This window comes from Apteryx mantelli, chromosome 3 (genome assembly GCF_036417845.1).
Source record: "Apteryx mantelli isolate bAptMan1 chromosome 3, bAptMan1.hap1, whole genome shotgun sequence".
Classification (NCBI taxonomy): domain Eukaryota; kingdom Metazoa; phylum Chordata; class Aves; order Apterygiformes; family Apterygidae; genus Apteryx; species Apteryx mantelli.
Genome location: NC_089980.1, coordinates 106,749,620 through 106,764,333, shown reverse-complemented (window position 1 = coordinate 106,764,333; position 14,714 = coordinate 106,749,620). Strand labels below are relative to the sequence as shown.

General features: G+C 36.6%; 1 protein-coding gene across 1 annotated transcript in view; it reads left to right on the top strand.

Moving 5' to 3' along the window:
• Window positions 1-14,714, top strand: part of LOC106492492 (collagen alpha-1(XIX) chain-like) — a 151,024-nt gene that overhangs the window by 23,246 nt on the left and 113,064 nt on the right. Inside the window, exons 5-6 of the mRNA XM_013952343.2 lie at window positions 1,768-1,842; window positions 2,375-2,474. Coding sequence (XP_013807797.2) covers window positions 1,768-1,842; window positions 2,375-2,474 — 175 coding nt within the window. The remainder of the gene's footprint in view (window positions 1-1,767; window positions 1,843-2,374; window positions 2,475-14,714) is intronic.

The following is a 14,714-nucleotide window of genomic DNA, read 5'->3' as shown; positions in this document are numbered from 1 at the left end:
CCTGAAAACCAAGAGTAGTGAAAGATTTAATTTCGGTTTGTGAGATTTCAGCGTGAGTACTCTAACAGTTCTGCATCTGTTGTGGGGAAACAGAATTTACAGTGTGAGTTGTAGTTGTTTTTAATGCATATGTTTCTTCTCATCTCGCTCCCTCATGAAATTTCATATACGTATATATTTAGTGTACATATGAAGGAAAGAAAGAATACAGTATCTTTGTGCCTTTGAAATAAATCCACTTACAAGTTATGTTACTTCTAATTGTAATTGTAGCGTAAAGGACATGGTATTGAGTGGAACTTGATGCGTCTTGCAAAAAACTGCCTCCACTCAATCTTTTCTTAAACAATTGTCATGGGTTTCATTAACCATGTTGTTAAAGAGCTTCTTTTTTCTGTATTGTATAATTTACTTAAATTTTTTTCTCGTTATCTCCAACTAGCCATTTGTATTCCAGATTGAACGCTGTAATGCATTAAATAGAATTTAAGACCTGTGAAGGATAATATACTTTCTATATTACTGCAGAATGAATGACAAATTTAATGTGCTTTCAAATTATAAATATAGCTATTTTAAAGGTCAACTTTTAGTCTGCATACTCCTGTAAATTTTAAAATATAGATGATTTCCAGGTTAATGCTAGGCCGTTCCTCCTTGCTTTTTTCACTGAACTAACTCTTTGGAAAGCCCCTTGTCCTTTGCTGTTTAGTAACTTTAGACAACTTGGCAGTCTTTTTAGTCACTTCAGCTCAACACGGAGCTCTGCGTTTAATAAGTACATGGGCCAAATCCTGCTCGTCGTCTTCCTTTTGATAGTTTCAGTAGGGTTTACTGGGGCTATTTGCAAAGTTGGTTAAAGAAAAAGCCCTCTTTCAGACCTGTGCACAAAAGTAATGTTTCTCTGTAGCTGCATCTTAAAAGTGTTTCTGTTTGTATATATATGTGTGTATATATTTATGTACGTCTGTGTATATATATATATTTAACTATATGATAGGAGGATGTTACATATTAATAGTCCACTGTTAAATGTGTTTGTTAGAATTAACCTTTGAATTTACCATGTTCCAAGTGTTAGAACATTCTGCTTGTTTACTTAAACATGTTGATTCAGACTTAATCCCAAGAAAAGCTGCTTATTTTTAACAGCTTTTTCAAAATATAAGTATTGCTTGCATTGCTTATTATATAATAGCATTCTTGTTAATCCACATTTTGAAATTAGTGTTCCCTGAAGTAACAACAGAATATTGCCATGGTAATCAAACATTTATGCTTTTTTGTTGCATTTTCATTGTAATATTTACTTATTGAGAAAAAAAAACAGATTTCCTAGTACTTAATCTACTCAGAAATATGCAAAACTTGCAATAGATGTTATTGCTTTATACAGAATGAATATGGAAGGAGCTTTGTAAGAATTTAGTATTTTTTATGCTGGTTATATCATTCATGTGAGCTGTAATCATAAACAGTTGAACTAAAATATGATAAAATTTTTGTTTATATTAGAAGTGTAGTATGAATATTAGAAGTGTAATATGAATACCTCATACTACACTTAATGAAAAATATCGTTGCTGTTATTTAGATTGTGTAGTTTGGATTTTTATTTTTTTTAATCCTAAAGATAAACAAAACCAACTTTCCTGTTAATATTACTAACTACAGCTTATTCTGATTTATGGCAGATATTATAATCACTGTCTGATTCATTTGTATTTGATAAAATTTTATGGTACATATTTAACTATTCTTTTAAAGGTGCAGTGTGTCCTGTGATGAGAACAGTTGTCCATCAGCTCAGACAAGCCAACAGAAATGATCTCCACGTTTCAGGTAAATTACTTCAATTAATAGGAAGAGTAAAGTGTCTAAATTAATTTGCCTGTGGTGGATGTAATCATAGTCCCACTGAAGCTGGCTGTAAAGCTGTAGAAGGATAGTACAATCTGCCACCCCCATGCTCCAAAAACTGCTGTTGGTTTTAGAAAAGTGAGGTTGATCAAAATCAGAATGCGTTGATTTTGAAAGGTACTGTTTTGCTTTCTGTATGTGCAGTCATTTCCATTCTCCTCTCAAACATGCTGCAGCTCTGAACTACAGATGTTCTTGTTAGTTCAGATGATAAAAGGAAATAATCAATGCATTTCTCAGAGGTTGCAAAGTCAACTACTGGTGGAATTCTGCACTGAAATCTTCTCCATTGAGAAAATGAATGTTGGAAGTTTCTGTGACCTGAAGTACAGGATTTCAAAATAGCATGTCGGTCTGTACTCTAGAAAGTCACCAAACATGCTAAAAATCAGTATCTCCCCTTGGTTTTTAAAATCGCTTTAAATAAACTAAATCAGTTCATCATATTTTGCAGGGTTTGATCTAGCAGAAAGCTTTTCTTTGAGACAAACATCTTGCGGAGGGGAAAAAATCTGTTTTAAAGTGGGGAGCGCACCTCTCATCAGAGACACAAAGTAAGTAGCTACTTAAGATCAGAATCCTAAAGGTGTCAGTTTTAGGTATTTTCATCTGTAACAGATTTTTTTTTTTTTGCGAGGGAAGCAGTCTGATTCAGGTGTTCCTTCTGGAATCTAGAAATATCTAGGTGGAAAGTTAATTGCATGTATCTTATTCATTCTTAAACCATGATTCTGGTATTGAAATGTCTCCTTTTTATATAGAAAGATTATAAAACAAAGAGAAGAAAGAGCATTGTGTTTCATAATACAATAAGAAGTGTTTACCTTGCTATTTTTTTCTTAACGAAATTATCTGCCCTGTCTCTCATTACTGCTTGCAGGGATAAAGACAGAAAGATAGTCACCATTTCCTTAAAAGCTATATTTTCACGTAGATTTTTTTCAGTGAGATCGACATCTTGCCTTTAAGCACCAACAAAATGGTTAGTACTCAGTGTTCAGAGACTAGGCAACATCCTATTATAACACGGAATGAAAAGAAAGGCACACACCCCATGGAAAATTAAAAGGAAGGTGAAAGAGAGCAAGGTAAAATGGAAATGGATGGATTTGTGTTTGCAATGGGGCGAGGAAATGGTGAGAAGCAGTTCAAGTTCCCCACCCTTAGACAGTGGGGAGAAAGAGAATCCTCTCAGAGCTGCTTGGTTGTGATACACTCTTGGTCATGGGATTGTGGTGTCCGTACAACATGTTCCTGAGATGACATGGGAAGCAACTGTATTCTCATGTTTTCAGGTTGGGTGTTCTCCATTGCGAGAGCTCTGGCTCCAGGCTGTGTGAAAAGAAATACACCCATGCCCTCAGGATTCCCCTGGGCTTGGATCCTGGCCAGAGCCCAGAGTTCTGGGGCAGCATGACGCCAGGGACTGGTGGAGAAGGAGGAAAGAAGTATCACAGAAATCCAGACGTGAAACAAAATGATCTCTGGGACAGAAGAAAGATTAAAAAATATGACTCTAGATATTCCATGTTAATAGATAGATTTTAAGTTGTCCTGAGATATTAGATACTTTAAATGTTAGATTAATATAGTTGTGTAATTCATTAAAATTACATAAAATAATCACTTTTTAAAAAAACTTGAATTTTTGCTATTATATATGGAGAAATTAAGATTCTAGATAGAATTGATTGTCACAGAGAGAGCTCTGCTTTCGTTAGGATCTTCCCAGTATTACCAAGATTGTCTTTACAAGAGTAGCATGTGAAGTTAGGTACAACTCACACAAACCTTTACTAAAAATATTTTGAAAGTAAGAAACTTTTATTTATTCATTATTCATTTTCCAAATTTTTATGTTGTCAATATGAATATGAGAGGAATATAAGAATATAGTAGAGCAGAAAATCAAGGCAATAACAGAAAACGTGTGGCAATTTTCCTTTTTTAGGAATAAGAAGTTAAGTAGAGTTTAGCTGTGTACAGTCAGGAAGAGAAATCCATATATGCAAGATGATTAATTTCTTGAAATTGTTAGAAAATCGACAGCCAAAAAAGGGAGTGAAGAGAGCTAGAAATTATAAGAAGAAAAAAGGGGGAAATTCTTGATTTTAAGGCATTATTTCTGAGAATGTGATGGGGCAGGGGATAACTCATGATGGTGAGGTTGAAAAATGCCAAGTTCTTTCTCCTTTTTCATTAGTTGTCCTGAGTATTAGTGTCTATGCTTTACTGTCATCTTTTAAAAGCAATTATTAATAAAGGCAGTGAAAATGGGGGAATTCATGTCATGGCTGATGGCTGCTGCTTAGCAAGGCCTTAGCTCTTAGCAGTTGGAAGGAAAATATTACAGAAAGAAATAACACTTATTTTTTCACTTTATTTATGGATGGGAGAGAAATCTAATACATTTTTCTTTTCTTTCTTGCATCCATTCAGCTTTTTGGATGGAGGAAGACTATTTCAGACACAGATGGCTCTTTTTTCTTCATTTTCATTGTAGATTGGGCAGGGGATAAAGAATTTGAGTAAAGGGTAAACCTAGAGGACAGCCAGTTTGGCTTTGCTGGTGTCTATTGCTTATCACATTTCTCCCCCTCCCCATTGCTTCCTTCTGCATGTATATACATTAAAAAAAAAAAAAAACTGGAAAGAAAGTCTTTCCAGTCTGTCACGCTGTCATGCTATGAAGGTTCGATAGCAACGACTGAGACAGTAATATAATAATAATAAAAAAAAGATGTTTATTTCCTCACACAAGTTCTTGGATTAGTAACATCCATTAAAATAATGCGATTACTAATTTAGGAAGGATAACACAAAACCATCAGTTACTAATTTAGAAAGGATAACCTGAAACCGTCGATTACTGTGTTATTAATGGGAAGGACTGCTTATCCCTACTTGAAAGCTTTCTTGTTCACTCTCCTAGTGAGAGGGCTCTCAACCTCGAGGAGTTACCTTAACCCAGCGTCCCAGGAAAAGGGGAGGGGGGGGATACTCACGGTCCAGCCGGAGAGGATGGTCAGGTCACGTTCCCGTCCCTGCTCAAACTCTCCTAGCTCCCAAGTCTCTTTTTATACGGCTGGGGCTCTGGGCAAACACTGCTTTTGCTGACTTTATGCAAGTTTCGCAATCACAGGACTGTTTGTTTGTCTGCTTGGGGGGACCCTGCTAGCGAGGCAAGACCACAACACCTCCGTATTGCTTCTCCCCTCCCCGGGGGTCCGTGCAGATTCCAGGTGGCAGACCTCTTCAGTCTTGTTAGTGCTGCCATTCCGCAGCCTTGCGCATATCAATCCTTGCGCATATCGGTTGGTAGACGACTTTAGTCCTGTTAAGTCCTCTGTTCAACAGCTTTGTGCACGTCAGCTCTTGTGCTATCAGTTCTTCTGCATATCAATTGACAAACTTCAGTCTTGTTAACTCTTCACTCACCTGTCACAGTCTCCCCTACAATACTTGTATCCACTGAATGAACATGTCTGCTGGATGAAGCTGCTGGGATAATTATCAATGAAATACATAACAGTGCTAATTTTTAAATATAGTTAGGCTAAAAAATAATATCATGTTATTCATGTTAGTAAGGGACAAACTGAGCTTCTCTGTCAGCTTGGTGTGGAAGTAAAAAATGCCTCTCCATATACCTCCATGAACAAAAAAGGGCTATATTTTCAATAAAATTTAAGCATTACAGAATTTACATTAAGTTGTAGTTCTTAGTGGAAATAGCCTTGTTTTTTTTTTTTTTTTTTTTTAAACCTGTCATATCAGAGAAATGAAAGTCATAATTAAAAACAGCATTTTAATTTATTATTCAGAATGTTAAATGTATAATAGTTTTCTGCTGTTGAAATAAGACTTCAGACAAGATTTAAAAAAAACGTTTCAGATACTATTCTGAACTTCTGAGTTGGTTTTAAAAGTAAGGGAAGATGGCAGTAAGGAGCTATGTATTTGACATGATAGGTTTGCTGTGAAGGATGGTCAGGAACTCAAATATCTATTGTCAAAGCTTTATAATTTACTTCATCTCAGTTGCCCAAGTACAGTATCATGTAATATATTCCTTTTATTTAAAACTCCTTTTCTTACATTATGTCAGCTTGTGTAGTTGTAGACCCCTTGTGTTACGAGACGCACGAAGGTTTTTAGGATCATCTTGCCTCAGAAAATATGTAAGTAGACGTGGTGTGCAGTAAGTAGCAGAACAGAGTTTGTTATCCTTCCTGCAGGAAACTGAGAGTATCTGATTAAGCTGACTAGCGAGTATCAAGTAACTTGGCACATCTCCTCTTACATTTCATTCATTCAGTTGCAGTGTGGGTAATAGAAAGCTATGCTGTGCCATTTTTTGTGTGTGATGCCATTTTGATTTTTTCAATGGACCTGGAGTAGTGTTGCTCCTATTTATATGTTGTAAATAATATACAATACAGTGTTAGTGTGGGAAGTCGATTATGTCTGTGCTGAATTTTAGTTACATCTCTTGACTTTACCTCTTTTTTGCGGGGAGTTCTGTAGGTATATTGCCTTGTGATAGGAGGTTGGATAGCTTTTTTTTATACTCCATATAAAGAATCTTAATTTCTTTCTATTCTATTAAATTTGTAAGATTGAAGAGTGACTTTTAAATTAAAATACTGTGAGTTATGTATTGCCATTTATGCTTGGACACTAATACAAGTTATTTCTGAGTAAAGTAGTATAACTGGGCTTTTGAATCAAAAAAATCACATTAAAATACAATTATGCAGACAATTATACAATCATAATAATAGTCATTGTATAATGTTTTTATTCTATTTAAAAAGTATGTTATGGAGACACATTTTTGGTAGCTACAGTTTAATAAGTATTGCCTATGCAGTGTATTGCAGTTTAGTGTAGAGCTCACTGACAAAAGCAGCACAGAGCTCTGTGCCATTGGCAACTGCATGAGATCTGCCTGTGGTATCCAGTACTTCTGGACATGAGGCCTTTTAGGCTGATGTTTGGTCTTTAGTTGTCTGAGAGTGAATAGTATTATGCTGAAATAGTTTTATTGTCCTTCTCTAAAGATACATCAGATGTCAGTTGTTCCTTTTTCTGGGTCTGTCTTCTCTGGGTTGCTGCTGGGGTGTTTTGTTTCCTCTCTAATGCATGTGCAGAGCCATTGAGGGAGACAAGAAGTTGATTTTAACTGAGTTTCGGAATGCTTTTGACATGGAGGTTTGTTGCCCGTGCTTATCAAATCTCACTGGTATGGTCATTGCTTTCTTATTTTATAGTTTGGCTCAATAAATCATATTAATTTACTGAAGAGTTTATCCTAGGCTGGCTCTTAAAATGATCTCAGAAGTACAGCAGTTGTGATTACTCTCACAACTCTTTTAGGAATTTTTCCACTTTTGATACTGAGATACTGAGAAAGAGCTTGGATTTTGACTGTATTTGGACTACGAAGCTCAATCAGCGGCACTGTCATCCCCTGCTCGCAAAAGAACTGTGACTATGGCTTGGGCTGTATTTCAGAGAAAGCTTCACCCCTTTGCAGTGTCTAGTTACTGGATGCAGAAATACTGTTACCATTTTTGACAGTGTATTCCAGCTTCGAGGATTGTTTCTGTTAAGAAGAGAAACCGATGATGAAAGAACTTTTCTGGGTTTGTTGTTTTGTCTTTCTTGCTAACCTTTTTAATTGCAAAAAAGTGAGCCCAGACTTCTTTTTCCTGGGACGCAGTTGGCATCAAGCAAAGGCAATTTCTGTATTCACCGTTAGATGCTGCCTTACAGCTAGCACCTTGCTCTCCAAAGGCAGCTATGTCTGGGTGACTTTGCAAGCAGTTCTTTTGCTGTGGGGTTATATTTGCTGAGACTTCTTTCCCAGCTCCCTGCATTTTAATTTAGCTGTCAGTGAATGTCTGTATGGATTTGACTTCTGATTAGCCTTCCATACGCCATGTATTTTGGGCAAAAAAGTCAGGTTCCGCAGTCATCTTCAAAAATATTATTAGGATATATATTAAGAATTAGGTATACCTAATTCTTAAATGTAATTTGAATGGATAGATGTGAAACCAGTTTCCAAAAGATTTTATCAAACACCTTTAAAATAATACTGTAGTTTAAGATAATACAGTTTATTCAAAATGGCAGTGAAGCAGTACCTCTGCTTGGTGGCAATAGTTACAGCAAATATGTTAAGCAGTTTTTGTCTGTGCTTACACGTGGTCCTGTTAAGCCATTGGTCTACTTAAATATTAGGTAGTTATGTAAGAAATCACCCCTCCCTTCCTATTACAGATTTTTTTGAGGTTATTTGAACTGTTTGAGCCAACAATGCTGAGATTGAAATGTCTGGTATTTTGGTTGCAGGGTATTTTCAAGAAAAGGGCCTTGTCTCTGGAATTTACTTCCTGAGTCTAAGAGCCTGAATTTAGTGCAAATCCTGGTGCTTTCCTCAGGTCTCTCAAAGCAGTGGATCAGAAGCTGCAGTGATAAAATTTCTTTTTCTGCTCCTAGTTAAAGGTACTGAAATTGTGTACTTTGTGTGTATTTCCAGAAATTTGAAAATGTACTGCATTTTATAAATTAAAAAGAAGGAGAATACAGGGATTACCATTAAAATAACAACTTGGAGCTGTAGCTAGCATGTGAATACCAATTATTTCTTGTTATAACTAAGAAGAAGACTGAGGCATCTTACTATTAAAAATGATAGGAAAAGGCTTCTTTTAAAGAATGAAAACATGTGAATGTCTTTTTCTGCATTTTTGGATTATTACTGTTTGTTCCTACCTGAACTGGTTGTTTGTACCTGAAAAGTGCCAAGATCTTTTATAAGATCTAAAAATCAGTTGTTAATTAATTTTAATTGCTATATTGGGCTTTGTTTGCTGAATATGGAATTGATCATCTCTTAATTCAATGTGCAACTTGCTTTGTAGAAAGAATTGGGAAAGCAAAAGTAATAACAGATATTGGGGGGGAGGAGAGGAAGAGTGTATATATTAAAATGTACAGTACTTACACTGAAAGCAGACCGTGAGACAACAGAGAATAGAAAAGCTACATTATTTATACCACTGACTGTAATAAATCTTAATTCTTTGATCTTTCCTGTATCCCAAAGACAGTAGAGCACTTAACATGGCAGCTTCTTACCAGCTGAATTAGTAAGCCAGTGGCGGATGTATGGGCTGTTTCTTTTCCTTTTTTCCCAGCAATGTTGCTCTTGCTGTAAAGCACTGACAAATAAAGGGAAGGGTCTTTTGTGAGATGCGTACTCTAAGGGCTTTGGTCCATAATGAAGAGTGTGCAGGAGACCACTGATGGATCCCCATTCCCCCTGCACCTCGAAGGCCAGGATGAAAATTAAGACAGGCAGTAAGCAAATAACAGAACCACTGGATGAACGCAGAGTAAGGGCAGTTTTACTTATTTTGAAAAACATGTATTTCAGTTCAGACTTGTGTTTTTGTTTTTGTTTTTTCCTGTTGCCTTTGTTTTAAAGGAAAAAACTGTCCAGCCAAGATTATTTGGAAGAAAGTAAAATTAGGAATTGATCTTCACAGCCCTTCTCTCCTGTTCTCAGCCTTCATCTTGCTTCTTCCGCGTCAGTGCCGGCCTCTGTGGCCAGTCAGGCCAGCAGCCGATCCCACCCGGCTGTGTGATCTCCCGCAACGACCCTGGGGAAGGAGCACTGCTGCACTGCTGCAGTGGGGGGAGAGGGATACTGCAGAACTGCTGTTCTCAGCAGCCCAGTTTCAGCAAATCCTGAAACTGCACTTTCAATTCAATGATTTAACCTGCTCCCATGGAAAACAGTTCTGTTGTTCCAATGAAAAAACCAGCATCTAAGCAATTGCAGTTTTGCCAGGTGCTGCTGTATGGAATTCCTCACTTGTTTATTTTCACCTGACAATAATCGTTAGTTGAAGAGAGCCTTAAGTCGCAGATGATTGTAGGGAACTTCTGCAAGAGTTTATATGTCTCTTTCTTACTCTCCCCCAAACTTGCTAAATTTTAAAACCTTTGTAATATTGTCTTATTTCTTTCTTGGCCGTCTTTTTTGAAGAAATATCCCCCAAAAAGTGAGTACAAGAAAACACTATGAATCAATGAGGGGGATGCTGATCTAAGTCTATAAAATGATCTGTGTTTTGATAAGACCACTAGTCAGAAAAGTCTTAGAACAAAAATATAGTTGCAAAATTAATAGTTTGAAGTTTCTTAGAAACCGAGAGTAAATATGGGTATATGCAGTAATGCCACATGCAGCCACACACAGTCCAATAAAATGTGCTGGATATAGTGGGTGCAGCTGATCATAAACCTTAACCCCATATAATGTAGTGTAGAATGAGAAATTGAAAAATAATTTATCAGTTTTGCTGACTGGGCTGAGAGGATTCATGTGTCTCTGTAAAAAGCATGTAACTTCTCTCACTGAAGCAGTGGTGCCATGTACCAGCAGACTGAAAAAGTAAATCAGAGTTTATTTTGCGTTTTCTGTGATTTAAGTCTGTGAAATGTTGTTTGCATTAGCTATGCTGTCAGGCATTCCTCCTGTTGAGTCAAGTTGTACCTGCAAAAAGATGTTTGTGCTGATACAGCTGTTTCTACGCTGGGGCCTTCATAGTTTAAAAATGTCATAAAATATCACTCCCTTCCCCCTCCCATCTTGCCTCCCAAATTTGTAGTACCATGGCGGAAAAAAATATTGAATTTTTAGTTTTTCTATCTAAAAATAGTTCATGGGCCCTCTCACAGTGAAGCTGCCTGGTGCTTTTTTCATTACACTGATTTTTCATTTATTTACAGTTGGTTGTGAAAGAATTTTGGCCTCTAGCATTTCTTTGTGGTTAGCTCTTTGCAGTTTTTATCATCCTGCCATGGAATATTTTTTATAGCAGATAGCAGAAGGAGATAAACTGCCAAACGTTTAAAAATGCTGCTTTAATTTTGCATGAATGGTATGTTTCATGCCCTGGGTTTTTCCCTTGGAGACCTGGGTCTCAAATTGGTTTTGGTCATAAGCGTACAGAGTTTGTTCATTTCAGCCTTGTCTCTACTGAGTATTTGTCATGTCACAAAATCATTTCAGAACTTGGAATAATAGTCTTGTAATCTAAAGAAACTAAATACTGGTGTGCAGCCATCGGTATGTTAAGAGAACCATGTGCAAGAGCTTGTATGTTATTTCTGAGTTTAGTCAATGTGACTAGCTGCAGAATCGCAGAATTCTAAAAAACAGAATATCCTAAAAATACTCTGCAGTTGAGCATAACAATACAGGCCTTGAGTAATTTGTTGACCGTTCTTAATATGATATTAGGTTTTTAACTGTCACACAAAAATGCACATTTTTTTTTTGGGGGGGGGGGGATAAGGCTGCTGCTCATTGCTGTCCCCATAATATTATTGTTAATATTGAGGTCCTTAATAGACTTTGATTTATCTCTGATATTTTATTTTCTATGTGAACTTTCTGCTGAGAGTTTAATAAGAAGTACGTATGCTTAATCTATAGTGACTGTTGATGCTTACCCAAAATAAATATTGTTGAATAAATATTTTATAAATTAGTGACTGGCTAAAGAACATGAGGTTTGCTTTGCACAGGTTCAGAGAACTGACTGCACAGAGAGCACGCCCAAGGCTCTGCGGCTCCACTCACTGTGCGTTTTACGTTCTTACTGGATCTGTCTCTCAACGAGCAGTTCAGAAAGTTTGATGCCTGCCCTTCTAAAGAAATCTGTGAAACTAAATAAAAAGGAGAAGAATATTCACCAAGAGCATATGGAACAGTAATAGGAATTGTTTGCCAAAACTTGGGGAAGGGGATGTGTGCTTCTGGGTCCAATGTTTGCACTCAGGACCCTGTCCTGCTGAATATGCTCATTTTGAAGTACAGCAAATGCAATTTCAGCATTAAAGTTATTGCTGTTGCCCAAGATTGGCATCTAGCAGCTGATAGCTACAGGATTAGTAGATAATGCTCACACATTTTACAGGAATACGTGTTATTTGGAAATTAGTTGTTGTAGGGGAGAACGGGATGTTTTAGTGCAGCAGCTTTCTCTGAAAGCGTATCGTGTGAAGTTAAGTCAGTGGGAACCAAGAATGCTTAACACAGGAAGTGTGAGTCCTATATGAACTGTGGATAATATGTCATATAGACAGTAACTCTTAAGAATAATCATGTGGAACAGAGACATCTGAAGAAAATGTATCACAACAGGAATAAAAAATAAAAAAAAATAGAAGATATGTTGTAGCAGTAGTTCAATAATGAAACCATACATGATGACTTGAATGTCTGAAAATGTTAGATGCAAGGAATGCTATCAGACATCTGTATTTACTCAGAAAGGACAACAGACTTTGAAACTATTTTTTATTTTTCGTAAGTTGCATTCCTTGCCAAAGGAGTTTCTTTAAATTCAGAAAGCACTAAATACTTATGTTTCTATTAGTATGTGGAGACAGATATGCTACCAGGAAATTACATAAACTTAAGTTTGGGCTGTTGTGAAAATGTTAGCATTAAAAAAAACACTTTGTGATTCAAGAGAGCTGATATGATTTCATGGAAAGGGAAAATCATGACTCATTAGCTAGTTGGAATTCTTGAAAGATTTACATGTTATAACACTGTCTCACTTCATTGCTCTAGTTAAGGACCAGTTAGCATTATTAATGTGAAGCCATACTATGACTTAAGATGACATTGTTTTACTGCATCCTGACTTTTGCTATCACAATTAAATGTCATCTCTTTGAATAGCTTATGTTGGATTGATTTGGTTCTAATCAGCAAGTAAATATGTGTATTTCTATTATAAAACATGCTGTTAACAGATTTTAATATAGATTCCCATCAAACTGGGTACTTAATTCTATTGTCAACCAAGTAATTTATATGGTGAGAGCAAATACCTCAAAAATGCTGCTTTTGTTTGTCATAGGGCAGTGAGCAAGTTATTTACTTTTCAAAACTTCCAAAATACTTTCTTCCATCTTATTGCATGATTAAATATTTACAATTTTATACAATGCAGAATATTAGTTGTGTTTTCTTTACTGTTATAAGTCTTCCAGAGTTTATCTGTTAGCCTGGGTTTTGTAATAGGTAATATCATGTTCCTGGAATTGGTGTCAGCGGTAAAGATTTCAATCTCAGTCTCACTATTGAAAATTAAAACCATTATTCGTTCTACTTCTGTTACTTTCACAAAGAAGTTACACAGATGATTTAACATCAGCTAAGGGCTTAGTTAATGGATATACATATATTATTTTAATGCAAAGGTGTTTTCACACAGTGGAGCCTTCACTGTATTAGGAAGAGTTCTTAAATTCACAGCATAACAAGCTTCCTTGTTTGGATATAAAGGCATCTGGCCTGTGTCCCCAGCCTGGGAAAGACTCCTCGTCATACCCAGTTTTCTTTCAAGTTGGCTTTGTTTTTTTTTACATAAAGCTTAGGAATTAAATAAATAAAATGTTAGTTCACTTATCCAAAGCTGCCACTGCTGCCTAAGCCTCCTTTCAATACCTGTCTTGGGTCTAATGCAAGAGCCCATCTCCCTTTCTAAGCTTTTTTTGGTCTCTGTCTTAGCCCTTGAAAGAGAATACCTGGCCATTTCCCAGCTGGGTCAGATAGTAACAGGGTTAGCTAGTTGCAGGTCCTTGGCCCATCCTGTTGAACATAGTTATGACTCAGTGGGTAGCAATGCAATGTTGATATTTTTTAGCTTGATACATTTTTAACCCCATTTAATCTGTAACTTGCTGAAATCTTATTATTATAGAAAGTGAGAGAGATGCAGGCTAAGATATGTGTACTCCTTTTTTAAATTTGATATTAATTAGACATCTCATTTCTAAGTCCCGAGATTCTTTTCAGTTTTCAAAAATGTGTGCAGGTCTTTCCATGTAATGCAAATGACTTTTTTGATCTTTTATTTTGCATATTCATTCACTCCAAATCTATGAGTGTGATCGTCTGTTACCAGATTTTACAAACAGTAAAAGAGTATATTATTTATCTAATTATCCTTCAAATAGTAAGCAGAACACCAGGTTTAAATATTCATAGATTAGTCATGTTGTGTGTAGGGGGTGTTAAAGCAAAAGCATGTTCCCTCTCTGTAGTGTCAGTGCTGCAGCTGACACAGCTACTTATTTCAGGTCGGTCTTCTGGTATCTGGTATCATAAACCTGCTTTGCTACTCCAGTGTCTTCTGTTGGTAACTTAATCTTCCTCACTCCTTATACCTTCTTTTTTTGGTGAGATCAGCTGGAACCAAAATGGATAGATATATCCATCTGTAACAGTGGGCTAGGCTGTGATACCGTCAGGGTTGCCTGAGCCTTTTTTCTCAGACACTTCTGAGCATGGTCAGCTCATGACTTCAGCCTGGAATGAATTTATTTGTAGGCAGTCCTGAATGCTGAGAAGGAGAAGGTTACAGCTATCCAAGTCATTATTTGAGGAGTTTAGGAAAAATGCATCCCTTAGTTTCATTCTGTTGCACTCCATACAGCAGGCCTTTAAGCTCTCCCCTTCCCCTCCTAGCCATAGGATTGTGTTCGCTGCAACAAAAAATTTTATGAAAATGGTTGCTGGCCTGCAAGATGTTATACCTTATATATCATCAGCCAAAGCTGTCTAGGGCCTGGCAAAGTGTACCATAACCAAGGAAGGAGGGGAGGGGTAAAGGGGACGATAGCAAGTGTAATCTGAAGTTTGCTTTGCTAGTGCGCGTGCCTTTGATTGCTTTATTGCAAAAAAGCTTCCAAAT